Genomic DNA, 26,667 nt, shown 5'->3' with positions numbered 1-26,667 from the left:
TACAGGAGCCTCAGGACTCTCACCACCAGGTTCAGGAATAGTTATTCTCCCTCAACTATCAGGCTCTTGAACCAGTAGGAATAAGTTCATTCAACTTCACTTGCCCCATCACTGAACTACTTCCACAACCCAGGGACTCACTTTCAAAGACTCTTCATCTCATGTTCTTGATATTTATTGTTTATTTATTTATTATTATGTTTTCTCTTTTGTATGTGTAGTTTGTTTTCTTTTGCACATTAGTTGTTTGCCCTGTTGGGTGTGGCTTTTAATTGATTCTATTATAGTTTTTGGATTTACTCAGTATGCCCATAATAAAGCAAATTGCGGATTTGTATATGGTGTTATATATGTACTTTGATAATCAGTTTACTTTGAACTTTGAGATGTATTGGGTGAAAATTGACAAGAAAATTAGTCAGACATACTGCTGAAGGCATTCAGTTTAGCCTGCAGAGCTGCTTAAAATTCCCTACTCTGCATAAGGATTAAGTACCTGTGCCTAGATACTGACCCAAAGCGGTTAATTACAGATCATCTTTTGGAAATGATCATAGAATCCCATGACCTTAATAGTATGCCATCAGAGTGTTGTTTTCAGCATAGCCTGGTGGATAGATGCGGAGAAAGACTGCAATGCAGAACCTGCTAGTTGAGCTGAGGGTGGAGAGCTGATGTGTACAGTTTATGTGCCCCTGAAGAATTATGATGACTTGAATTGCTGCAGCACGTTGCTCAGTTATTGTGTATGTCAGACAAGCTGCCCGCCGTAGCCAGGAAATGAACAGAGTTCTGTTGCCGGTCGTCAGGTTTTGGTATTCTGAACTGCATGCTTTAACATTTTTTGGTGGAATGTGTAATATTTCAGTTTTTTGTGGGGTGGTGGTGCTGAGAGATTGACAGGTAGGTGGGAAGTGGTGGCCTGTCTGTTTCTGAACTTGTCTACCAATCGATCTGAGTAAGTGTCCTTCCTGGATGCACTGTGAACCGTAGGATCAGTGTATGTCGGAATGTCAGTGTCATTACTCTGACCGAACTGTCTCAGATGTGGCCCGAGGTGGAGGTATTAAATCTCTACAGCTCATGTTTTGTACCTCATGCTCTTGTACTGCCTTCCTCCAATCTTGGTCTGCTGTGCTCCACAGTGCTGTTTACAATGAAGGTACCTCAGGAGAAAATTGACAAGAAAAGTGGGGAGACTCTGCAGTGCAGCGGTTAGGGTAATTGATTTACAGTGCCAGTGATCACTGATTGGAATTTGATTCCCACTGTTGTAGGGAGTTTGTGTGTGCTCCAGTTTCCTCCCATATTCCAAAGACATATGGGTCGGGATTAGTGAGCCGTGAGTATGCTACGTTGGTGATAGAAGCGTGATGACACCTGTGGACTGGCCCCAGTACAATCCTCAGACTGTGGTGATTGACACAAAACACACATTTCACTGTATGTTTCGATGTACGTGTGACAAATAAAGCTAATCCTTGTATTTAAGAGTGTAGATTAATTTCTGTAGCTGTGTGTGTGTGTTATAATGACTGACGTGCACTGTCAGTACAGTCACGAAATCACAGCAATTCTCATTGGCCCTCTGTTTCACTTCTCATGTCTGTATACTTAGACCTTGATGTACATTCTAATCATATTAATGAGGTTGTGAGAGCAGTGTAGGACTCCTATTTACAGGGCAATGCGACCCTCATTTTCTGAGAGGCTTTCTTTGACACAGATGCTTTTTCTCACTGGGGTTTACCAACGTCATGGTTGATGTCAGTGGTGCAAGTGTAACTTTGTGTAGTCTTTTTCGTCATACAGATCTGATTTCTCTTTATTTGCCTTAGTTCTGCCTCACTTTTTTTTTAACTAAGTAGTTTCATTAGGAATTCTGCACAGGTGTAAAATTTATGCAAGTAGCCTTCCCCCCCGCTATATCACTGGTTAGCAGGAGCTAGTGAATGGGTGTTACTGTTAGTTAAATTAATACTTGTGGCTATAATGTAAATCTGAGAACATGGATTCCTGTTGCTGAAAATCTGGAACAACATACTAATTGATGGAGGAGTATGAGAAAAAGGGAGGATGTTTGCATGAGCAAGAGACTCCAGGGTCTCAGGGCACAGCCTCAGCATGAAAGGTCATGCTTTTCCAGGAATTTCTTCGGCCACTGTGGTTATTCTGTGGAATTTGTTGCCACAGATGGCAGTGGAGGCCAAATCATTGAGTGTATTTGAGAACAACAGGAATTCTGCAGATGCTGGAAATTCAAGCAACACACATCAAAGTTGCTGGTGAACGCAGCAGGCCAGGCAGCATCTCTAGGAAGAGGTACAGTCGACGTTTCAGGCCGAGACCCTTCATCAGGACTAACTGAAGGAAGAGTTAGTAAGAGATTTGAAAGTGGGAGGGGGAGATCCAAAATGATAGGAGAAGACAGGAGGGGGAGGGATGGAGCCAAGAGCTGGACAGGTGATTGGCAAAGGAGATATGAGAGGATCATGGGACAGGAGGTCCGGGGAAAAAGACGGAGGGGGGGAACCCAGAGGATGGGCAAGGGGTATAGTCAGAGGGACAGAGGGGGAAAAAGGAGAGTGAGAGGGGGGTGCTGTTGTAGTCTGGCGTACTGACCTCTACCTTGCCGAGGCACAGCGACAACTCACGGATACCTCCTCTTATTTACCCCTCAATCGTGACCCCACTAGGGAGCACCAGGCCATTGTCTCCCACACCATCACCAACTTTATCCGCTCAGGGGATCTCCCATCCACTGCTACCAACCTTATAGTTCCCACACCTCGCACTTCCCGTTTCTACCTCCTACCCAAGATCCACAAACCTGCCTGTCCTGGCAGACCTATTGTCTCAGCTTGTTCCTGCCCCACCGAACTCATTTCTGCATACCTCGACACGGTTTTATCCCCCCTTGTTCAATCCCTTCCTACCTATGTTCGTGACACTTCTCACACTCTTAAACTTTTTGATGATTTTAAGTTCCCTGGCCCCCACCGCTTTATTTTCACCATGGATGTCCAGTCCCTATATACTTCCATCCCCCATCAGGAAGGTCTCAAAGCTCTCCGCTTCTTTTTGGACTCCAGACCTAATCAGTTCCCCTCTACCACCACTCTGCTCCGTCTAGCGGAATTAGTCCTTAATCTTAATAATCTCTCCTTTGGTTCCTCCCACTTCCTCCAAACTAAAAGTGTAGCTATGGGCACCCGTATGGGTCCTAGCTATGCCTGCCTTTTTGTTGGCTTTGTGGAACAATCTATGTTCCGTACCTATTCTGGTATCTGTCCCCCACTTTTCCTTCGCTACATTGACGACTGCATTAGCGCTGCTTCCTGCACGCATGCTGAGCTCGTTGACTTTATCAACTTTGCCTCCAACTTTCACTCTGCTCTCAAGTTTACCTGGTCCATTTCCGACACCTCCCTCCCCTTTCTAGATCTTTCTGTCTCTGTCTCTGGAGACAGCTTATCCACTGATGTCTACTATAAGCCTACTGACTCTCACAGCTATCTGGACTATTCCTCTTCTCACCCTGTCTCTCGCAAAAATGCCATCCCCTTCTCGCAATTCCCCGCGTCTCCACCGCATCTGCTCTCAGGATGAGGCTTTTCATTCCAGGACGAGGGAGATGTCCTCCTTTTTTAAAGAAAGGGGCTTCCCTTCCTCCACTATCAACTCTGCTCTCAAACGCATCTCCCCCATTTCACGTACATCTGCTCTCACTCCATCCTCCTGCCACCCCAGTAGGAATAGGGTTCCCCTGGTCCTCACCTACCACCCCACCAGCCTCCGGGTCCAACATATTATGCTCCGTAATTTCCGCCACCTCCAACGGGATCCCACCACTAAGCACATCTTCCCCTCCCCCCCCCCCTGCTTTCCACAGGGATTGCTCCCTACGCGACTCCCTTGTCCATTCGTTCCCCCCATCCCTCTCCACTGATCTCCCTCCTGGCACTTATCCTTGTAAGCGGAACAAGTGCTACACATGCCCTTACACTTCCTCCCTTACCACCATTCAGGGCCCCAAACAGTCCTTCTAGGTGAGGCGACACTTCACCTGTGAGTCGGCTGGGGTGATGTACTGTGTCCGGTGCTCCCGATGTGGCTTTCTATATATTGGCGAGACCTGACGCAGACTGGGAGACTGCTTTGCTGAACACCTACAGTACGCTCTGTCCGCCAGAGAAAGCAGGATCTCCCAGTGGCCACACATTTTAATTCCACATCCCATTCCCATACTGACATGTCTATCCACGGCCTCCTCTACTGTAAAGATGAAGCCACACTCAGGTTGGAGGAACAACACCTTATATTCCGTCTGGGTAGCCTCCAACCTGATGGCATGAACATCGACTTCTCTAACTTCCGCTAATGCCTTCTCTCCCCCTCGTACCCCATCTGTTATTTATTTTTATACATACATTCTTTCTCTCACTCTCCTTTTTCCCCCTCTGTCCCTCTGACTATACCCCTTGCCCATCCTCTGGGTCCCCCCCCCCATCTTTCTCCCCAGACCTCCTGTCCCATGATCCTCTCATATCCCCTTTGCCAATCACCTGTCCAGCTCTTGGCTCCATCCCTCCCCCTCCTGTCTTCTCCTATCATTTTGGATCTCCCCCTCCCCCTCCCACTTTCAAATCTCTTACTAACTCTTCCTTCAGTTAGTCCTGACGAAGGGTCTCGGCCTGAAACGTCGACTATACCTCTTCCTAGAGATGTTGCCTGGCCTGCTGCGTTCACCAGCAACTTTGATGTGTGTTGAGTGTATTTGAGAGGTGGATTGCCCAGGGGGTTATGGGGATACAGGGCAAAAGTGGGAAATGAGCTAATGTGATTTGAGTAGAAACGTTGAAACACAATGGAGGCAGGAGTAGATCATTCAGCCATTTCAGCCTCTGCTACAACTTAATATGATTATGGTTCTGCATCTCAATACCACATTCCAGCTCTTTCACTATATCCTTAACTAAAGACAGAAGGAGTAATTACTTTTGGGAGGGTACACCACACCTTCAAATTGTCTGGAGATAGAAATAGAACTGATGTGCTGAATTATTGAAGGTTTTCTATTACCCTAAGATTAATGGGAAATATTCAGTTAAAAAGTTCGAGTGGTTGGGAGATGCTCTCAGAATTCCTAAATATAGTTCAGAGGAACTTTTTAGGCAGTGTTTTTAGCCAGAACCTTTTAACTCAACAACCCGGGATGTGGAGTGTGTGAGGACATTGGCAATTCTTGCTGTCAGGGAATGAAACGGGGCAAGCAGAGTTTGTGTCAGTAGAAAAGCATTCTTATAAAGTTGGCTATAGAAGGTTAATTTTGCAAGTTTCTAAGTGGGGATTTTACAAAATTGTGATTTCAGAAACAGAATCAGATTTATTATTACTGACATATGTTGTGAAACTTGTTACTTGATGGCAGCAGTAAAGTGCAATATATAACATATACTATAAATTACAATAATAGCATTAGACTATGAGAAATAGGAGCAAGATTAGGCCATTCATCCCATTGAATCTTCACCACCATTCGGTCATGGCTGATGTATTATCAACCTCATTCTGCTGCCTTCTCCCTATAACCTTTGATGCCCTTGCTAGTCAAGAGCCTATGAAACTCCGCTTTAAACATACCCCATGACTTGACCTCCACAGCTGTCTGAAGCAATGAATTCCACAGATTCACTACCCTCTGGTTAAAGAAATTCCTCCTCATTATGTTCTTAAGGGATGTCCTTTCTTTTCTGAGGCTGTTCCCTCTGGTCCTAGACTCCCCACTATAGGAAACATCCTCTCCATGTCCACTTTATCTCGGCCTTTTAATATTTGACGGGCTTCAATGAGGTCCCTTCTCATTCTTCAGAACTCCAGCTAGTACGGAACTAGAGCCACCAAACACCCCTCATTGTTAACCCTTTCATTCCTGGAGTCATTCTCAAGAACCTCCACTGGACCCTCTCTAATGCCAGCACACCTTTCTTAGATAAGGGACCCAAAATTGCTCCCAATACTCCAAGGGCAGTGTGGCCAATACGAAGTTTATGTTAAAAAATGAAATAAGTAATGTAAAAAGAGAGCAAAAATAGTGATGTAGTGTCCATAGGTTCATTGACTGTTCAAAAATGGCAGAGGAGAAGAAGCTGTTCTTAAAATATGGAGTGTGTGTCTCCAAGAATGTGTAAACGCCTGAGCTCTGCATCAGTTATTTTGAATCTGCAAAATGTGCCTTGCCAGAGAGAAGGCAAAATATTTTAACAAATTTTCCAAGACATAAGCAAATATTGCAGAGTGGGAGGCACAATTGATTGCAGATACTGGGATCCAGAGCCAATAAAACAAATTGCTTGAGGAACTTGGCAGGTCAGGCAGCATCTGTGGAGGCAAAGGGATCATGACAGTATATAAAGAGGTGAGATAGGAGCTGGCAGGACGGGGTGAGTCGGGGTTGATGGCCACGTGGAGTTGAGGGGGAAGAAGGGGGACTCCAGGTGAAAATTGGCAGAGGAAGGTGGTGAGTAAAGGAGGGATGCTGGTTAAAGGAGCAGTGAAGGGGATGGGATCAACTGGAGGTGGATTTTGGAATCTGTAATTTGAACATTGTGCTTGAAAACCTCATTCATTGTATTTTCTGTCAAAAGTTTAGTTCTGTGTCATGACTTGGGTATTTGTGTTTCAGTCGGACAAGGTGATCCAGTCCTTGTATCCGGAGGGGAAGAGACAGAGGAAATGCAACTGAACAAGGAAGTCCCTATTGAGAATGAACACGGGGAGCAGAAAGATGTCGAGAAGGGTGATGAACTGCTCACAGAGGTGGGAGTGCCAGCTGAGGAGGTGCAAGCTACTGAGGTTTGCTTCAACGTCTTCAAGTGTATGGGTCTGAAGTTTGCCATGAAGAATGAGAAACCAGTGAGGGCAGAGCCCGTGCAGCTACTTAACGCGTCGCAGGAAGAAGGTGGTGAGGCAGAGAGAGCAGTCAGCGAGCCCAGGCAAGAAGTGGAAGGAAGTACTGAAGCCAACAGCGAGGCTGAGGGGAGCTCGCCTGAAATCCTTACTCCAGAGAAAGCTGAAGAGTGCACTGACCAGGAAGAAACCAAAGTAATGGACACAGAGGTTATCCCAACAGCTGCGGAGCCTGCTGTAAGCACGTCAGGCAGCCCAGTGGTGGAACGCCTGCTGAGGAGATTTTTCAGACAGGACTATTTCTCAGGACTGCGAATGAAGCAGAGTTCCATGAAGGACAAAGAGGCACCACAGATCACTGACAAAGAAGGCAGGGAGGTCACTAGGAGGGAGGCGACAGAACGTGGACCTGATGCACAGCCATCCACTTCTCAGGATGCTGCTAAAGTCTCGGTTGCTTGGTCTCCAGAAAAAAATCAAGGGGGAGAGGAGGACTTTGAAGATCTTACAGCAGAGTTAGCTAGTGTCAGGGCGGCAAGCGAGGCACCTGCCGTGGGTGAGATTGTGGCATCTGAAGTAAAAGAGAATGGCGCCACTGCAGAACACTCCATGGCTGCCGGTGACTTGGGGATAGACCAGCAGATCCCCAGTGCCGGAAAACCAGTGGGAGAAGCCGGAGTGGATTCTCTTGCTCCTGAAGCCCCAGCAGAGTTTCAAGTTGAACACAAGAAAGCCCAGAAAAAATCTTCAGTCAGTACTTTGGACCCCATCAGTGCTGAGGGTGAGCTTGTATCTTCTCAAAAGCCCAGCCATCAAGATAGCCCAATCAAGAATCTTCTCACGAGCTGTAGCATCAAAAAACTGACCAAGGAAGACAAAGGTGAGAAAGGGGAAGCCAGCACAGGAGATCTCAATGATGAAGCCAAACTGCAGTCTTCAACCAAGTGGAAAGGCAGCCCTGACAGCAGTAAGCCAGATAGCCCACCAGTCTTTCTGGAGAAAATGGACGAAGGAATTCTAGCAGAAGTGACTGAATCAGACTTGTTGCCTGTGGAGCAGGAGGAGGCAAATGGCGATGGTGATGGGGAGAGGAGGGAAGCCATCACTGCCTGGGCTTCCTTTAAGAAGCTAATGACACCGAAGAAGCATCCAAAAGAGCCATTGGACAATGAGAGAGGTGACCAAGCAACTGACAAGGCAAAAAGCATGACCGTCTCCACTGAGAACACAGCCTCTGAGAAGCAAGAGGAGCCCAGCTCCAGCGGTGAGGAGTCAAAACTGGATCAAACTACCGAGGACCTAAAAAAGAAGGCAGACACCACTGCAGCCTGGGAAGCACTAATCTGTGTGGCATCTTCGAAAAAAAGAGTGAGAAAACAATCTGATTCTGACCGTCAAAAGCCAAACAAAGAGGCCCAAACTTCAGAGGCAAATGATCAGGTGCAAGACCATGCTGAGGATAGAGAGGGCAGCACCTCTCAAGGCCCTGATCAGGAGCAAAAGGAAAGATCTTTGAGTTGTGCCAAGAGCCCTGTGGAAGGTGAGGCTACCAATGGGGTCATTTCCACTTGGGAATCCTTCAAGCGATTTATGTCCCCCAGGCGCAGGTCAAGTTCCAAGCTGAGAGAGTGCAGGGAGGAATCTGAACCTAAGCCAGCAGCAACAGAGGCTGCTAAGGAAGAATCGTGGGCACCTCTGAAGAAGCTAATACATGGCAGAAAGAAGATGAGGCCGAACACTAAGCTGCAGCAACCTCAGTCCAAGCCTGCTGGAAAAGATGCAGCCGACACAGAGTTTGCAGGGAACCAGAGCGAAGAGGAACCTGAAACACCGTCCGTGGTTCCAATTTCCGAATATGATGATGTAGACATGATGCAAATGCCAGTGACAACAGCAGAGGAAACACCTCTAGGAAGAGATGATGCCATGGTGGGGAGGGTCCTCCAAGAGGGGCAGAAAGAGGCCACACAAAATGTGAACCTGTTGGATTATCCGGCCATGTCCAGCTGCCAGACACAGGCTCTGCCCAGCAGCCAAGTTGACATCCCCAAACATAAACCAGACGTTTCAACAGGGGAAGGACTAAGCAAAGAGGAGCCAGGAACCTTCACGACTGGAGTGGCAGAGCCTACACAGAAAGCAGCTGAGAAGATCTTAGCAATCACAGGTCCACTAGCAGAAGGCAATACGCTGGCTACACCTGGTGAAGCAACAGTACAGGAAATGCATGCAGAGCTGCAGGAGGCTGCACCGAAACCGGAGATTCCCCCAACTGCCATCGACCAGGTCCTGAAACAAGATGCAGTGCAAGCAAGTGAATGCCAACATTTGCTGCCTGCAGAGCATCAAGAGGTCAATGAGAGCATCACTGCCATTTCAGTTCCTGCAGCCAGGAAGGATGAAGCAGCTATAGAGCAAGTAGATGACACAACGTTGGATGTTGCTCAGCGGGTGACAGTGGGAAAGGTTGAAGCTCCTGCTGTGGATAGCTCTGAAAATGCTCAAGAGATTCGAGTGGAAAAAGTGTTGGCTGAATCCATGGAGGTTGCAAGTCTCCAAGAAAACCGAGTGGAACGGAGTGCAGAAACTCTAGTGCAGGTGGAAAAGAATGTGGCTGGGACTGAGTGCTTTGAAGAGACAGAAGTGAGTTTTCTGCCAGTAGAAGTGAGCCAGGTAGAGACTAGTGAACAGAATGTTGAGGTAACACCAGCAGTGAGCATGATCGAAGTTCTACCTGCTGAAGATACAGTTGAAATCATTGCTGAGGAAATGATGGAGACTGAGAGTCATATAGAACCCACTGAAATCACATCAACAGTAGAAGTAACTGAGGCGGTGCGTGGTGAGATGACTGATGTCACTCCCGAGGGGATAAAGGAAGCCCTATCAGGTGAGGAACCCATTGAAATCTCACCTTCTGTCAGAGTAACTGAGGCAGTTTGCAGTGATATGACCACTGAGCTCATTGCTGCGGAAGTTGCAGAGGTTGTATTGGGCAAGGAACCCATTGAAACTTCTCAAGCAGTGGAAGTGACTCAGGTGATGTGCAGAGGAATCGATGAAATCAGTCCAGGTGGAGCAATTACTGTGATGCATGATGAAGAGTCTACAGAGATCACTCTGGCAGGAATAAGGGAGATCATAACTGGTGTACAACCTGTTGAGATCTCTCCTCTGCCTTTAACTGAGACTGATCCTGGTAAGGAGCCCATTGATATCAATCCATCAATGGGAGTGACAGAGGTGGTATGTAGTGAAGAGACTACAGAAATCACTCCAGAGCTTGTATCCAAGACTTCAACCAGTGAAGAGTCCATCAAAATTACCCCAGTGGGAGTAACTGAGGCAGTCCTGGGTGAAGTGATGACTGAACTTGATGGAGTATCAGAGGTTCTTTTGGACAAAGAGCCCATTGAAATCCTTCCGGTGAGAATTACTGAAGCTCTTTGTAGTGAAGAGAAAACTGAGTGCAGTGTTGCTGTTGTGCAGGAGATTGCTCCAGCTGCCATCGAGCAGGACCTGAAACCAGATGCAGCCCAAACAGGTGAATGTCAGCCTCTTCTCCCAGTAGAGTGTCAAGTGATCGATGACAACGTGACTGCCACAACTATAAGCAAGGATGGAGCCTTATCGGTAGAGGAAGGGAAGTCTGGAAATAAGGAAGTTGTGAGAGAACAGATGCTGGCAGCCAGTCAGAGCGAAGATGATGCAGAGACAGTTGCTGATAAGGAACAGTCTTTGAAAGATGCTGAAGAGCGAGGGAAGGGAGAACCACAGACAATCACACCAGCCCCTGACAAGGCAGGAGCAGAGCAAATTATTGAATGCAGAAAGACTGAGATCATTCCAGCTCCTGCAGCCAAGAAGGATGAAGCAGCAATAGGGCAAGTAGGTGACACAACATTGGATGTTGCTCAGCAGGTGACAGTGGGAAAGGCTGAAGCTCCTGCTGTGGATAACTCTGAAAATGCTCAAGAGATTCGAGTGGAAAAGGCGTTGGCTGAATCCATGGAGGTTGCAAGTCTCCAAGAAAACCGAGTGGAACGGAGTGCAGAAACTCCAGTGCAGGTGGAAAAGAATGTGGCTGGGACTGAGTACTTTGAAGAGACAGGAGTGAGTTTTCTGCCGGTAGACGTGAGCCAGGTAGAGACTAGTGAGCAGAATGTTGAGGTAACACCAGCAGTGAGCATGATCGAAGTTCTATCTGCTGAAGAAACAGTTGAAATCATTGCTGAGGAAATGATGGAGACTGAGAGTCATATAGAACCCACTACGATCACATCAGAAATGGGAGCGACTGAGTTTGTGTATGGTGAGATGACTGGTATCACTCCAGAGGGAATAAAGGAGGCTCCATTATGTGAGGAACCCATTAAAATCTCACCAGCTGTAGGAGTAACTGAGGCAGTTTGCAGTGATGTGACCACTGAGCTCACTGCTGCGGAAGTTGCAGAGGCTGTATTGGGCAAAGAACCCATTGAAATTTCTCAAGCAGTGGAAGTGACCGAGGTGATGTGCAGAGGAATCAATGAAATCCGTCCAGATGGAGCAATTACTGTGATGCATGATGAAGAGTCTACAGAGATCACTCTGGCAGGAATAAGGGAGATCATAACTGGTGTACAACCTGTTGAGATCTCTCCTCTGCCTTTAACTGAGACTGATCCTGGTAAGGAGCCCATTTATATCAATCCATCAATGGGAGTGACAGAGGTGGTATGTAGTGAAGAGACTACAGAAATCACTCCAGAGCTTGTATCCAAGACTTCAACCAGTGAAGAGCCCATCAAAATCACCCCAGTGGGAGTAACTGAGGCAGTCCTGGGTGAAGTGATGACTGAACTAGATTCAATGGGAGTAACAGATATTCTTTCAGGTAAAGAGTCCATTGAAATCCTTCCAGTGAGAATTACTGAAGCTCCTTGTAGTGAAGAGAAAACTGAGTGCAGTGTTGCTGTTGTGCAGGAGATTGCTCCAGCTGCCATCGAGCAGGACCTGAAACCAGATGCAGCCCAAACAGGTGAATGTCAGCCTCTTCTCCCAGTAGAGTGTCAAGTGATCGATGACAATGTGACTGCCACAACTCTAAGCAAGGATGGAGCCTTATCGATAGAGAAAGGGAAGACTGGAAATAAGGAAGTTGTGAGAGAACAGATGCTGGCAGCCAGTCAGAGCGAAGATGATGCAGAGACAGTTGCTGATAAGGAACAGTCTTTGAAAGGTGCTGAAGAGCGGGGGAAGGGAGAACCACAGACAATCACACCAGCCCCTGACAAGGCAGGAGCAGAGCAAATTATTGAATGCAGAAAGACTGAGATCATTCCAGCTCCTGCAGCCAAGAAAGACGAAGCAGCAATAGGGCAAGTAGGGGACACAACATCGGATGTTGCTCAGCAGGTGACAGTGGGAAAGGCTGAAGCTCCTGCTGTGGATAACTCTGAAAATGCTCAAGAGATTCGAGTGGAAAAGGCGTTGGCTGAATCCATGGAGGTTGCAAGTCTCCAAGAAAACCGAGTGGAACGGAGTGCAGAAACTCCAGTGCAGGTGGAAAAGAATGTGGCTGAGACTGAGTGCTTTGAAGAGACAGGAGTGAGTTTTCTGCCAGTAGGAGTGAGCCAGGTAGAGACTAGTGAGCAGAATGTTGAGGTAACACCAGCAATGAGCATGATCGAAGTTCTACCTGCTGAAGGAACGGTTGAAATCATTGCTGAGGAAATGATGGAGACTGAGAGTCATATAGAACCCACTAAAATCACATCAGAAATGGGAGCGACTGAGTTTGTGTATGGTGAGATGACTGGCATCACTTCAGAGGGAATAAAGGAGGCTCCATTATGTGAGGAACCCATTAAAATCTCACCCGCTGTAGGAGTAACTGAGGCAGTTTGCAGTGATGTGAACACTGAACTCACTGCTACGGAAGTTGCAGAGGCTGTATTGGGCGAAGAACCCATTGAAATTTCTCAAGTAGTGGAAGTGACCAAGGTGATGTGCAGAGGAATCAATGAAATCACTCCAGAAGGAGCAACAGCTGTGGTGTGCGATGAAGAGACAGCAGAGATTACTTCAGTAGGAGTAAGGGAGATTATACCTGGCGAGCAACCTGTTGGGACTTCTCCTCTGTATTTAACTAAAATAGTACCTGTTGAGAATACCATTAACATTACACCTATGATAGGAAAGACAGAAATGGGAGACACATGGGAAGAGCCCACTGAAATCACTCCTGAGCTGGTATCTGAGACCTTGTCCAGTGAAGAGCCGATTAAAATTACTCCAACAGTGGGAATAATGGAAGCTGTGTGTGGTGAAGAGTTCACAGAACTGGCTCCATTGGAAAAAACTATGGTTAAAACCAGTAAACAGAGTGAGGTTGTTGCCATGGGAGTGATTGAGGGGGGTGGTGAGGAGGCCGCTGCTTCGTTGGAGGTGGGAGTAGAAGAGAGCAAGTATGAACACAAAGAAGGTGAAATTCCACAGCAAGAAGAAAATGAGAGATGTAAAGATGCTGTACAAAAGGTGATGGGCTCTGAAGTAGGAAAGCAGTTCTCTACTGCTGCGATTGTCCAACAGGATATGGGAACTGAGAATTTGAATAACGGAATAGATGACATGGTACGTGATGAGCCTGTTGAAACCCCTGAACAGCAGAGAACTCAGAAAGCTGCTATTGATTCTTTGAGTTCAGCAACACAAATTCTACAGTCCATTACCACTGAGGGAGGAAGCAAAGAAACAGATGAAACTGCTACAATTAAAGGTGAGGTGAAAAGTAAAACTGTTTCTGATGAGCTGAAAGGCACGGTCTTGGTGCAGCCTGCTGCATCAGTCACAGTGCCCAGAGATGACAGAGAAACTTCTCCAAGGGAGCACCCTGAAAAATCAGTCATGGAAGCTGCTGAAACCCAAGCTGGTGAGGTGTTGGCAGCCAAACAAGTTGAAACAGCGGGAGCTTGTGTTACCAGTGAGCTACCAAGTGCAGCCAGTGAAGGTGAAAGTGTGAGTGTTGAGCAAGCTATGTCGATTGAGTCGGCAGAGGAAGTGGATTGCAAGCTGGCTTCAAAGGAAAAGGACAAACCAGTACTAGATGAACCCATGAAAAAGATTACATTTGTGCAGGGTGACCAGCTGACCGCAACAAATCAAGGTGATCAAAGTGTGCCCAATTCTAAACTGTGTCAACATGTCGAGGGTGCAGCTGAGCCGCAAGGCGACGTGGAGTTAAACAGCCCCTCAGCTGCTCCACTTGTCGAGGAGCAAACACTCACAATGTCAGCGCCACAAAGTCTAGTTGGGCTCTCCGAAACAAAACATGAAGACACTAAAACATGTACAACTTTGGAAAGTGCTTCTGATGTAAAACTGTGTTCTGCTTTTGTTAATGAATGTCAAGCTAGACAGAACGAGACAGTGCCCCCAGTGGAGGATCTTTCTGTAGTTAGGAGTTCGAAGTCATGTGAAGAGGCTATCCTTGTAACTGCATCTTCTGTGGAGGAGGCAGTCAGTGCAGAGATTGAAACAACTGAAGCAGCTGAGATTCCAGAGCACAGTGCAGTGGATCAGGTCCTGCCACCATGTGAGGATGCTAAGCAAGATTCAATAGTAGAGACTGCAAACGAAGTAGGTACAGGCCACATGTCTCGTACTGCTGATAATTCTGGAACAGGCTTGATAACTAATGTACAGAAGGCAGAGAGCTGCAGAAGAGTGCAACTTGAAGATCAGCCAGCTGAATGCAAAGTCAAAGAAACTATTACTCAGAAAAAGAAGTGTTTGGAAGCTCAGATGGAAATAGAAGTGAGTCAAACACAGGTATTTGAACAGCAGAGCACACAAGCTGCTCAGGGCCTCATTCAAGACACTCTGGCATTAAGTCAGCTACAGGGACAAGATAGTATGAAGGAAGAGGAGAACTTATTTAGACTACAAAAGGATATGGCAGTCGATCAGGAATTGGAAACTTTATTAAGTCAGGATATTGAAAGAAGAGGGAAGGTGTTGATGCAGTCAGCTGAGATGGTGTTAACGACAACTGTGAGCAGTGGTCAAGAGCCAACTGAGACCGAAACTCTTGCATCAACGCATAGTGAATCATCTGACAGTGCTTCAGGCAAATTTTCACTGTCATCAGAAGCAACCAAAGCTGAATGTCGCCAATCACTCGATCAGAATGAAACAACACATCCATCTATGGAACTGACTGAGCAAACCCAACTTGTGACAATCCAGACTTTAGTCCGTGGAGGATTAGTAAATGAAAGTCTGGAATAAAATGAGGTAAAGTGAAGCCTGACTATTGTATTGTGGCAAATGGTCTTTAATGTGTTTCAGTTCCATTTTTGCACACTTGAAATTATTTCAATCAGTGATACTTTGGCATAATTTCAAATTACTTGAATGAAGTCCAAATTAAACTCCAATGTTAAGTTCACTGTTGGAGTTAAATGCAATTTCTAGAGACATGGGTTCTTTGGTCATTTAAAATTTAGATTTCCATTGCATTAGGATATCCCAGAGAACACAGCAGCCGGTTAATACGCATTTAAATGCCTAAATATTTTAAAGTGTTTTTAACCCAATGTATATGAACTTTGGTGTTGGAAATACTGCAAAAACAACAGATGAATGACCACATACTTTAGTTGGAGTGATAAATATTGGCTACATTGGAGCAATTGCTGCCCTTTGAACAGTTCCTTCAGTGCCTTTACCCTATGAACAATGCCTTTACATTTGTCAGTGAGACCAGTGACACTCTTAAAACACTTCTGCACTGGAATGTCAATCTGGATAATGTTGCGAATAAGTATAGAACATAGAACAGTACAGGCCCTTTGGCCCACAATGTTGTGCCAACTTTTTAACCTATTCCAAGATCAATCTAATGCTTCCGTCACACATATCTCTCCTTTTCTTCTTTCATCCATGTGCCTAAGAGTCTCTTACATGTCCCTAATGTATGTATCTGCCTCTATACCTTGTCAGACATTGTATTCCATGCATCCACCATTCACTGTGTAGAAAAAAATACTATTACTGACATGCCTGCTATATTTTCCTTCAATCTCCTTAAAGTTAGGTCCTCTCATTTTAGCCATTTCCACCCTGAGAAAAAGGCTCTGGTTGTTCAACTATTTCTATGCATCTTATCATCTTGTACATTTCTATCAAGTCACTTTGCATCCATCCCCTCTCCAAGGAGAAAAGCCCGAGCTCGCTCAGTCTAGCCTCATTAAACATGCTGTCTTATCCAATGAGCATCTTTGTACATCTCCTCTGTGCTCTTTCTAAAATTCGCACATCCTTCCTATATTGAGGCAAACAGAACTGAACACAATATTCCAAATATCCACTCTCTTTTACTGTTTATATATCTGGAAAAACTTTGAGTCCTCTTTTATATTATCACCATATTTCATCTTTTCTCTCCTTATGGTGTTTTTAGTTGCCTTCTGTTTTTTGTTAAAAGCATCCCAATATTCTAGCTTCCCACTAATTTTGCTATACTATATTCCTTCTCTTTTGCTTTTATGCTGTTCTGTGACTTCCCTTGTTAGCCACGTTTTATTATCCTTCCTTTAGAATACTTCATCTTCGGGATGTATCTTTCCTGTACTTTCCAAATTTCCCCCAGAAACACCAGCCTTTGCTATTCTGCCATCATTCCTGCTGGTGTCCCTTTCCAATCAACTTCGACCAGCTCCTCTCTCATGCCTCTGCAATTCCCTTTACTCCATTAGAATACTGATACATTCAACTTTATCTTTGTCTCACACTGCAGGGTGAATTCTATCATATTATGATCACTGTCTTCTAAGGGTTATTTTACCTTAGCTTTCCAAATCAAATCTGGGTCATTACATAACACAGTGCAAAATTTTCATTCCCCTAGTGGGCTCAACCACAAGCTGCTCTAAAAAGCCATCTCGTAGACATTGTACAAATGTCCTTTCTTGAGGTCCAGCACCAACCAGATTTTCTCATACTACCTGTATATTGAAATCCCCCATGATTATCACAATATTGTCCTTTTTATATGCCTCTTCTACTCCTTTTGTTAATTGTAGCCTACATCCTGGCTACTGTTCAGAGGCCTGTATATAACTTCCAACAGGGTCTTTTTACCCTTGCAGTTTCTTAACTCTACCCACAAGGATTCTACATCTTCTTATCCTATGTCATCTCCTTCCATGGATCTGATTTCATGTTTTACCAATAGAAACACCCCACCCCCTCTGCCTAGCTGCCTGTCCTTTCGATACACTGTGCACCCTTGGATGTTAAGCTCCCAACCATGATCTCCTTTTAGCCACGACTTAGAGATGCCCATAACATATAGTCATAGAGAAGTACAGCAAAGAAACAGGCCGTTTGTCCAATCTAGACCGTGCTGAAATCATTTAAATGGACTTCATCCTTGGAGGATAAGGAAATAGAAACATAGAAAACCTACAGCACAATACAGGCCCTTCGACCCACAAACCTGTGCCGAACATGTCCTTACCTTAGAAATTACTTAGGTTTACCTGTCCGCGGCCTGGGGGTTGGAGTGGTGGGACACTGAGGTGTCATCTGTTTCCATCAGGGCAGGCAGGTCATCTTCTTCTATGTCTACCTGCCTCGATGTTGAAGGTCGAGGTTCGTCGTCTGCTGTGGCTGATGTGGAAGGCTTGAAAAACGACAGTATGCTTGACTGCTTAGCCTCGCGCATTTTTCTGTCATACAGTTGTTTGTAAGCACTCAAAGCATCTTGCAAATATGCCCTAAACCGACGTACCCTTTCAAAATTAAAGTCATACTTTATCATTGCAGCGAAAATCTCACAGTTGCTTCACGTTCAGTTCCTGGACAACTTCACTTTCGGTCCATTCGTTACTGCATTCAGTTTCGATTGCTATCCTTTCTTCTTCCAATTGCATCAGCTCTTCATCTATCAGTTCTTGGTCATGGGATGCCAAACCTCTTCAACATCATCTTCGTCAGCTTCCACAAGCCAAACTCACTTTGTCCTTACTTCGTTCACCACGATCGAAATGCTTAATTATGTCTAGTTTTATGCTAAGTGTAACACCTTTACGAGCTCTTTTAGGCTTTTCCAATACTTTAGAACTCATCTTGCAAACGGCTGCTCACAGGCACGTGTTTAAGCAATGCCAGTGAGAATGCCGTTCCGAATCCGGGGGAGGAGTGACTGCTCGGGGCACGCGCTGCTTTTTTCGTAACAGTGAAAACACCTGTTAGTGAAAACAGGGAACTGATGTAGGTCTTTCATAACAGTGAGGTTTCATAAGGCGAACGTTCAAAAAGCGGGGGACACCTGTACACCTCTATCAGGTTACCTCTCATCCTCTGTTGCTCCAAGGAAAAAAGGCTGAGTTCACTCAACCTATTCTCACAAGGCATGCTTCCCAATCCAGGCAACATCCTTGTAAATCTTCTCTGCACCCTTTCTATGGTTTCCACATCTCTCCTATAGTGAGGCGACCAGAACTGAGCACAGTACTCCCAAGTTGGGGTCTGACCAGGGTCATATATAGCTGCAACATTACATCTTGGCTCCTAAACTCAATCCCATGATTGATGAAGGCCAATGCACAATATGCTTTCTTAACCATAGGGTCAACCTGCGCAGCAGCCTTGAGTGTCCTATGGACTCAGACCCAAGATCCCTCTGATCCTCCACACTGCCAAGAGTCTTACCATTAATACTATATTCTGCCATCATATTTGACCTACCAAAATGAACCACCTCATACTTATCTGGGCTGAACTCTATCTGCCACTTCTCAGCCCAGTTTTGCATTCTATCAGTGTCCTGCTGTAACCTCTCACAGCCCTACACACTATCCACAACACCCCCAACCTTTGTGTCATCAGCAAATTTACTAACACATCCCTCCACTTCTTCATCCAGATTGTTTATAAAAACCACGAAGAGCAGGGGTCCCAGATGAGGTGAGATTTGATAGAGGTATATAAAATTGAGAGGTAGAGATATAGTAAATGCAAACAGGTGTTTTCCACTTGAGGTTGGGTGAGACTAAAACTAGAAATCATGAGTTTAGGGTGAAAGTTGAAATGTTTATGGAGAAAATGAGGGAGAACGTCTTCACCCAGAGGGGAGTGAGAGAGTGGCACAAGTTGCCAGCTGAAGTGGTGAATGTGGGTTCGATTTCAACATTTAAGAGAATTTGGGTAAGTACGTAGATGGAAAGGGTACCAACATTCTGTGGTCCAGGTGCAGGTTGCTTGGGACTAGGCAGAATAATATTTTGGCATGGACTAGACAGCCCAAATGGCCTGTTTCTGTACTGTAGTTCAGGGGTCCCCAGCCTTTTTTGCACCGCGGACCGGTTTAATATTGACAATATTGTTCTGGACCGGCCGACCGGGGGAAGGGGTATTAATCACGACGGGAATATGGGTGGTAAGTCGACTGTAAGTCACTTATCAGTGGCTAATACACTCAATTTCATTTCTAAAAGGGTTGATCGAACAAATTTAATATTAAACACAGCGCATATTTTCCTCGCATGAATATAGTGATGTCAATTATAAGTCATAAGGGGGTTCCTTATGTCCAGTCTATTCTGCAATTTAGTTTTCGTTGCATTCATTGCAGAAAACACTGCTTCGCAGAGATATTATGTTGGAAATGGAAGCAACGTTTTCAGTGCTTTCATGGCTATCTCAGGATATTCAGCCTTGACTTTGATCCAGAATGCCGGCAGAGCTGTTATGTCAAACATACTTTTCAGCCCACCGTTATTTGCATGCTCGAGGAGTTGATCATCTTCCTGCGCTGACATGGGTGATTCAACGGGGACATTCACAGATGGGTCATGGACCCATTCCTTTGCACGTCTTGGGTCATTTGCGGTTCGGAAGTAACGTTTGAATTCTGTCGACAGCGAAGATAGGTGTGCGCGCCCCAGCTGTGAGCCTCAGTCTCTCCCAAATTCCCAGCTAATGTTGGGAACGTGTCAAATATGCCCCTGTCCACTCGCCGTCCCCACAGTTCCAGTTTGGCTGTGAAAGCAGACACTTTATCTGCCAACTTGAAGACTATTGTCATTCTCCCCTGAAGTGACAAATTGAGTTCATTGAGCAGGTTGAAGATTACACACAGATAAGCGAGTTTTGCTATCCACTCCTCGTCATGAAGTGTGCTGCCAGTGGTGACTTTTTTCTTGAAAGAAATCTGAGTAGCTGTTCTCTTAACTCAAAAACCCTGGCCAGGGCTCTCCCCCTTGATAGCCACCTGACTTCAGTGTGTAAGAGAAGGCGTTTGTGCTCTGCATCCATTTCCTTGCAAAGCTGCTCAAACAGACGTGAGTTGAGGACTTTTGCTTTGATGTGATTGATAACTTCAACAATGTCACTCAATACACTGTTAAGATTAGGTGACAATTTTCGGCTAGCCAGCATTTCCCTGTGTGTGACAGTGTGTAGACTGGCATTCAGGAGCAACCTCTTTGACTCGGGTAGTGAAACCAGACTAGTTAAACCGTTCCAACAGCTATGCTTCGATGTCCTCCGCTGTGTCATCGATTCTCCTTGAAACTGTGGTAGCTGAAAGAGAAACCTGTGCCATCTTGTTAGCTGCAGCTTCTCCCAACAGTTCACGGCACGTCCTTGGCAGCAGGCAGAATCAATGTTTCACCAACAGTGAAAGGCTTCTTAGCCTTAGCAATACAGCTAGCCACTAAGTACGACACCCTCAGAGCAGCAGCATTTGTGGAGGTGGTGGCTCTCAGCACTTGCTTCTGTCCCGCTTGCTCACGTTTTACTGCTCAAAAAACTCAACGTGTTTGTCTTTAAGTGCAGGGTGCTTGGACTCAAGATTCCGAAGCAGCTTTGAGGACTTCACTGCCTCATTAGGCAGCTTGTCTCCACATATCACACATGGGGGCTTGGAGCGTGCGAGTCACCGGTCGCAATAAAGCTATATTTTATGTACGACTTGTCGTATTTTCTGTTGAAGGAAGCTTTCTTTTTTTTTGCAGTCTCAGCCTCAGCTGTCTCTGCGTTATCGTCATCGATAAGCCTTTTATGTCTCTTCCAAAGAAACTCTCAAGCGACATTTGTTTTTAACTCATCGAGTAGTTGTAGGTTAATGATCCACTGATGACCTCGTGTGGGTAATGACTTCGCATGTGTTCAAGTTCAACAGTGGGCATGACAGGGAATGAGGAAAGGTGCAGTTGACTCATCGTTTCCCCGCGGCCCGGTAGCACATGCTTTGCGGTCTGGTTATCGGGGACCACTGCTGTAGTTCTGTTGGACTCTATGACATACTATTCACAACATTACCAATGTTCATATCATCTGCAAACTTGCATGCTAACCCACCCTTCCATTTCCTCAACCAAGTCATTTATAAAAATCACAAACAACAGGAGTCGCAGAACAGATCCCGTTGGAGTGTCACACTAGGCAGGAGATGCTCCATCTATTACTGCTGTCTGCTTTCTTTCGGGCAAGCCAATTCTGAATTCATGCAGCCAAGTTTCCCTGGATCAAATACCTCCTGACTTTCTCAATTACCAAATACCTTACCATATACCACTTTCACTGCTCTACTTCATCAACATGTTTTATCACTTCCTTACAGAATTCAGTCAAGGTGGTGAGACACACTGTGCCCCTTACAAAGCCGTGTTGGCGATCCCTAATCAGATTATGCTTCTCCAAACACTCATAAATCCCGCCTCTACGAATCCTCTCCACTAGTAACACAATGAGTTTAAGGCAAGAGTCTTGGAAAAAACTTTTTGCCCCTCCCATAACAATCCAAGTGGTTCCTGTACAGTACTGATCAAATGTACCATAGCTATGGGTACTGTTCCTTAGCAGAGATTAGACTGAAATATCACCCATTATTTCTCTTTTTCATCCATTTGAATGAGTGCCAAACATAAACATGCTATAGAGTCTGATCTGACACAGCAATGAAAGCTGCTGTGAAAAATTAAATACAACTATGTGAAACTAATATGTGCATGTGGGCGCATTTGCAGATCTCCGACCAGTTTTGAGAAACATAATGTGAAGGCGAGGAGACTTGCAGAATTAAGATTTACTATGACAAGACCGAGTATCACTGTCAAGACAATCCTGAATCAGTTCAAGGACATGGTCTGCACTATTATGTAACCTTATATTAATTATGTAACATTCTGATTTTACAATAAATGTATTGTGTCTTGTTGAAGCAATGCTGCTTCTCTGCAATCTGCACTTTGCATGTGGGGAAGGAAAATGTAATCTGAACATTCTGGGAATGGTTGCTGTATTTGTTCACAGAACTAAGATGAAAGACACCTTGTGTTATTTAATGTGTAAGTTAATTCTAAAAATATCCAGAAATACTAGTGTCCTCATCGATCTGAGATTAGAAAACAATGGAATATTTTAAAGTCCATTCTTAAATTGTGTCTGAAGGTTGGTCCTGATGCTCACCAAAGTAAGCCAATGAAGATAAGTTGAACAAACATCCTTGCATTGGATATAGACTGAAATGACACACAGTGGCATGTGCCCAAAGGTGATCTGACTTGGGATTTTGAAATCCTATGGAGAGTAGCATATTGTTTAGAGTTGATAAGCCATGCAGTGTGTTTGAACCAAGTTTGTAGTTTTACCAAATCTATCACCACTGAACTGTCATCGTCTAAGGGAGTTGAATTTTGGCAGAGGCCAGACTCACCAGAAAGCTTGCTTCACTATGAAATGAAGATCCATAGATTAATAGTTGCAGTTTATTTGGACTGCCATGACAACTTCCTAAGATGTGCCTTAGTATTGTGTATTATTAATGCTCAACGCTTAATTGTATTATTTCAATTTTGATCTTTCCTCTATCTTTGTGAATACCTCAGCCCCCTATAAAACACACCACCTATTATTAAGGCAATGTTGGGAATTGATTGCTCAAGCTGGATGGTACTTCCAGTTCACTTTCTTACCCTTTTGACAGACCAACTCCCAAGACACTTCCAGTCTTGTTAGTGATATTTTTCGGTATGCCATTAGGTTAATAGGGCAAATGCTGTACACACATTTACTGCATTTCATTAACAAGGCAGGAGCTGCAATTCATATGAATACTGCAGTGTTTTTATAACTGAATGTGAAATTGATATTTGTACAGATTGTATTTCCCATTTTCCTAAGCCATATTGGAATACTTATACAAATAAAATAATATTAGGATTAACATTTTTGTGGTTACTGTACTGAACGGGGTCTGGTTCTGTGTTCAAGTGCCTAATAATGATTCTTCATAGAAAGTAAAGTTGCACTATTGCTCTAATTTTATTTAATCATGCACTACTCCCAATGACTTTGGTGGGAGGGGGAGAGTGTGAGAAGGAAAAATTGTATTTCTACTTCCCAATGTTTTTATTTGATTAAGTTTTTTTCTCTTTCTTGAATAGGGCATATTTAAAGATCCCTACTTGTAATGTTGCAGTTTTACTTTATTGCAGAATATTTTCTGCTTTCATTTAAGGTACTGTAGCAAGTTGGATATGACAGGTGTGTTGTGCTTTAACTGTTCTAATTCAGTCTTGTAAACATTCAAATGTCTCTACAAATTAACACGAGTTAAGAAGTACTCCCCTTAAATTCTCTAGTATAACATCATTTTTAAAGCCTAGAATAAACCACCTTCAATTATTTTGACAGCTACTTCTACAATCTCAATTCCAATTCTCCCTTTAGCAAATCTGAGTAATTGATGTCCCCTAAGTGGAATGATGCAGGTTATGTCTATAGCAGTTACTTTGTACAGTTATGCAGTATATAGCATTTTCCTATCCCTATGGCCTTGCAAATTATTTCTTTACTTATCCAGTTGCCTTGTTGAACATTAGTTACAGCTGCTCCACTTCTGTTCTGTTGATCTTTAAGCCTCTTTATCCCATAACAATTAACTCTCCAAAAGAGGGAAAATCTGTAGTCTTGCATATTTTCAACTTGTGTAATAACTTTGAGGGATCTATGGACTCCAAGATTTCGCGGCTCCTCTGCCCTCCTCTGCCAAGAATCCTGCTATTAACCCTATACTCTGCCTTCCAGTTCAACCTTAAAAGTGTACCGCTTCACACTTTTATGGACTGCATTCCATCAGCTACTTCTCAGCCCAGCTCTGCTTCCTATCAATGTCCCACTGTAAACCTATCACAACCTTCTACACACACACACTACCACCAACCTTTGGGTCATCTGTAAAACTTACAAACCCACCCTTCCACTTCCTCATTCAAGTTATTTATAAAAATCATAAACAGTAGTGATCCCAGAACCAATAGAACATCATTGGTCACTGACCTCCAGGCAGAACACACTCCATCTACCACAACCCTCTGGATTCTGTGGGAAAGCCAATTCTAAATCCACTCAGCCATGTTTCCCTGGTTCCCATGTTTCCTGACTTTCTGAATGGAAAACTTTGAGTGCCTTATTAAAATCCATATATTCCACAACCACTAACCTTCCTTCATTTATTTGTTTTGTCACTACCTCAAAGAATTCAATCAGACACGAGGCAAAGCCTGCCCCTCAAAATGCTATGCTGACTATCCCTAATCAGACTATGCTTCTCCAAATGCTCATAAATCCTGCCTTGGAGAATCTTCTTAAGTAATTTGCTCACTCTGAAGTAAGTCATGTGCTATATCCCATCCAGCCCTGGGGACTTACCCAATGTTTTTCAAAAGTTCCAGCATATCAGATCAGACTTGAGGAGCCAAATGGCTTGTTTCTGCTCCTACATCTTAATATGTTCCAGCATATTAACCTGTTCTCCACTCTCACATTAATCAAGGTCACTCTGGTGAATACTGAAGCAAGGTATTTATTATGGATCCCCCTTTCTCCTCTGACTCCAGACACATTTCCCCTTTTATCCCTGATCGGTCCTACTCTCTTTAGTCATCTTCCTCTTCACATATTTGTAGAATGCCTCTGAATTGACAATGCTAATCACCAAGCCTTCTCATGGCACCTTTTAGCTCTCCTAAGACCTTCTGAGGCTCCATCCAAGCTACCTTATGACGGTCAAGTGCACTGTCTGATCCTTGTTTCCTTCTTGTTGATGCGTGGCCAAGTGGTTAAGGTGTCAGGCTAGTGATCTGAATGTCGCTAGTTCGAGCCTCAGCTGAGGCAGTGTGTTGTGTCCTTGAGCAAGGCACTTAACCACACATCGCTCTGCGATGACACTGGTGCCAAGCTATATGGGTCCTAGTGCCCTTCCCTTGGACAACATCGGTGGTGTGGAGAGGGGAGACTTGCAGCATGGGCAACTGCTGGTCTTCCATACAACCTTGCCCAGGCCTCAGTCAACTCGATGGACGGCCGAAGAGAGAGAGAGAGTTTCCTTCTTAGATATTCAACCTTCCCCAGTCTAGTCCATCCTTGTAAATTTTTACTGCACTCTTTCAATCTTATTGATATCTTTCCTGTAGGTAGATGATCAGAACAGCACACAATACTCCAAATTAGGCTTCACCAACCTCTTAACCAACTTCAGCATAACATCCCAGCTCCTGCATTCAATATTTTGATTTATGAAGGGCAATGTGCCAAAAGCTCTCTTTACAACACTATCTACCTATGGCGACACCTTCAAAGAATTATGAAATTGCATTCCCAGATCCCTCTCTTGTTTTGCACTCCTTAGCCTTACCGCTTACCATGCAAGACCTACCCTGGTTTTTCCTCTTAAAGGCAAACACAGATGGAGGTTTTAAGTAAGTAATAAGGTTTCTAGTAAGTGTTTTTGTTAATGTACAATTAGTATGCTGAGCATGGATCTGGAGGCAGTGGTATGTTCTTTGTGTGAGATGTGGACACTCTGGGAGACCTCCAGTTTCCTTCAGAAGTACATCTCCACAAAGTGCATCCAGTTACAACTCCTTCAATACTATGTAAAGGAACTGGAGCTGCAGCTTGATGACCTTTTTCTCATACAGGAGAATGAGGAGGTAATGGATAGGTTCTACAGGGAGGTAGTTACCCATAAGTTGCAGGAGGCAATACTCTGGAGTGACTGTCAGGAGAGGGAAAGGGAAAAGGCAGCCACTGCAGAGCACCCTATGGCCAATCCCCTCAATACTATAGGTATAATGCTTTGCATACTGTTGGGTGGGGCAACCGACCAGGGGAAGCTACAGTGACCAGATCTCTGGCACTGAGTCTGTATCTGTGGCTCAGAAGACAAGAATACTGCTCTCCAATGTTCGGTCCCTGGAAAACAAACTGGATTACCTTTGTCTGCAACTGATCCAGCACAAGATGAGGAACTGCCATGTGCTATTCTTACAGAAACATGGCTCAAGAACAATATTCCATGCAGCATCAACCTTCAGGCCATGCCATTCGGGGACTTGTGCTAATGTGACTGTATTGTGCTTTATTGTAAATTTGTGCTGCACCATTACTAATGTGCTGTATTGTAACTCTGTGTACTGTCTTTTCCTCCTTGGTTCCAGAGGAACAATGTTTCATTTAGCTGTATACATCTGTAAGATTGAATGACAATAAACTTGATCTTGACATGGACTACAAGCACTGGTTGCTCACTCTCCCACTTAAGAATGCTTTGGACTTGATCCAAGATGTCCCTGTCCCTGACAAAATACCATCTGGTAATCTCAATTTTGTCCACTGAACCACCTGTCCATTCCTATAACCACTGAATCTCCTATCACTACTGCTTGCCTCTTTTCATCCTTTCCCTTCTGAGTCGTAGAG

General features: G+C 44.7%; 1 protein-coding gene across 2 annotated transcripts in view; it reads left to right on the top strand.

Annotated features, from left to right (window-relative positions):
* LOC134350708 (A-kinase anchor protein 12-like) overlaps positions 1–26,465 on the top strand; it is an 82,061-nt gene extending 55,596 nt beyond the window's left edge. For both annotated transcript variants that reach the window (XM_063056292.1, XM_063056293.1), the window contains 2 exons: positions 6,686–15,186; positions 21,930–26,465. In XM_063056292.1, coding sequence (XP_062912362.1) covers positions 6,686–15,180 — 8,495 coding nt within the window. In that variant the 3' untranslated portion in view covers positions 15,181–15,186; positions 21,930–26,465. The remainder of the gene's footprint in view (positions 1–6,685; positions 15,187–21,929) is intronic.
* Positions 26,466–26,667: the final 202 nt, after the last annotated feature.

The sequence above is a fragment of the Mobula hypostoma genome, chromosome 8, assembly GCF_963921235.1.
Source record: "Mobula hypostoma chromosome 8, sMobHyp1.1, whole genome shotgun sequence".
Classification (NCBI taxonomy): Eukaryota; Metazoa; Chordata; class Chondrichthyes; order Myliobatiformes; family Myliobatidae; genus Mobula; species Mobula hypostoma.
The sequence above is the reverse complement of the archived record's forward strand: the minus strand, read 5'-3'. Positions and strand labels throughout refer to the sequence as shown.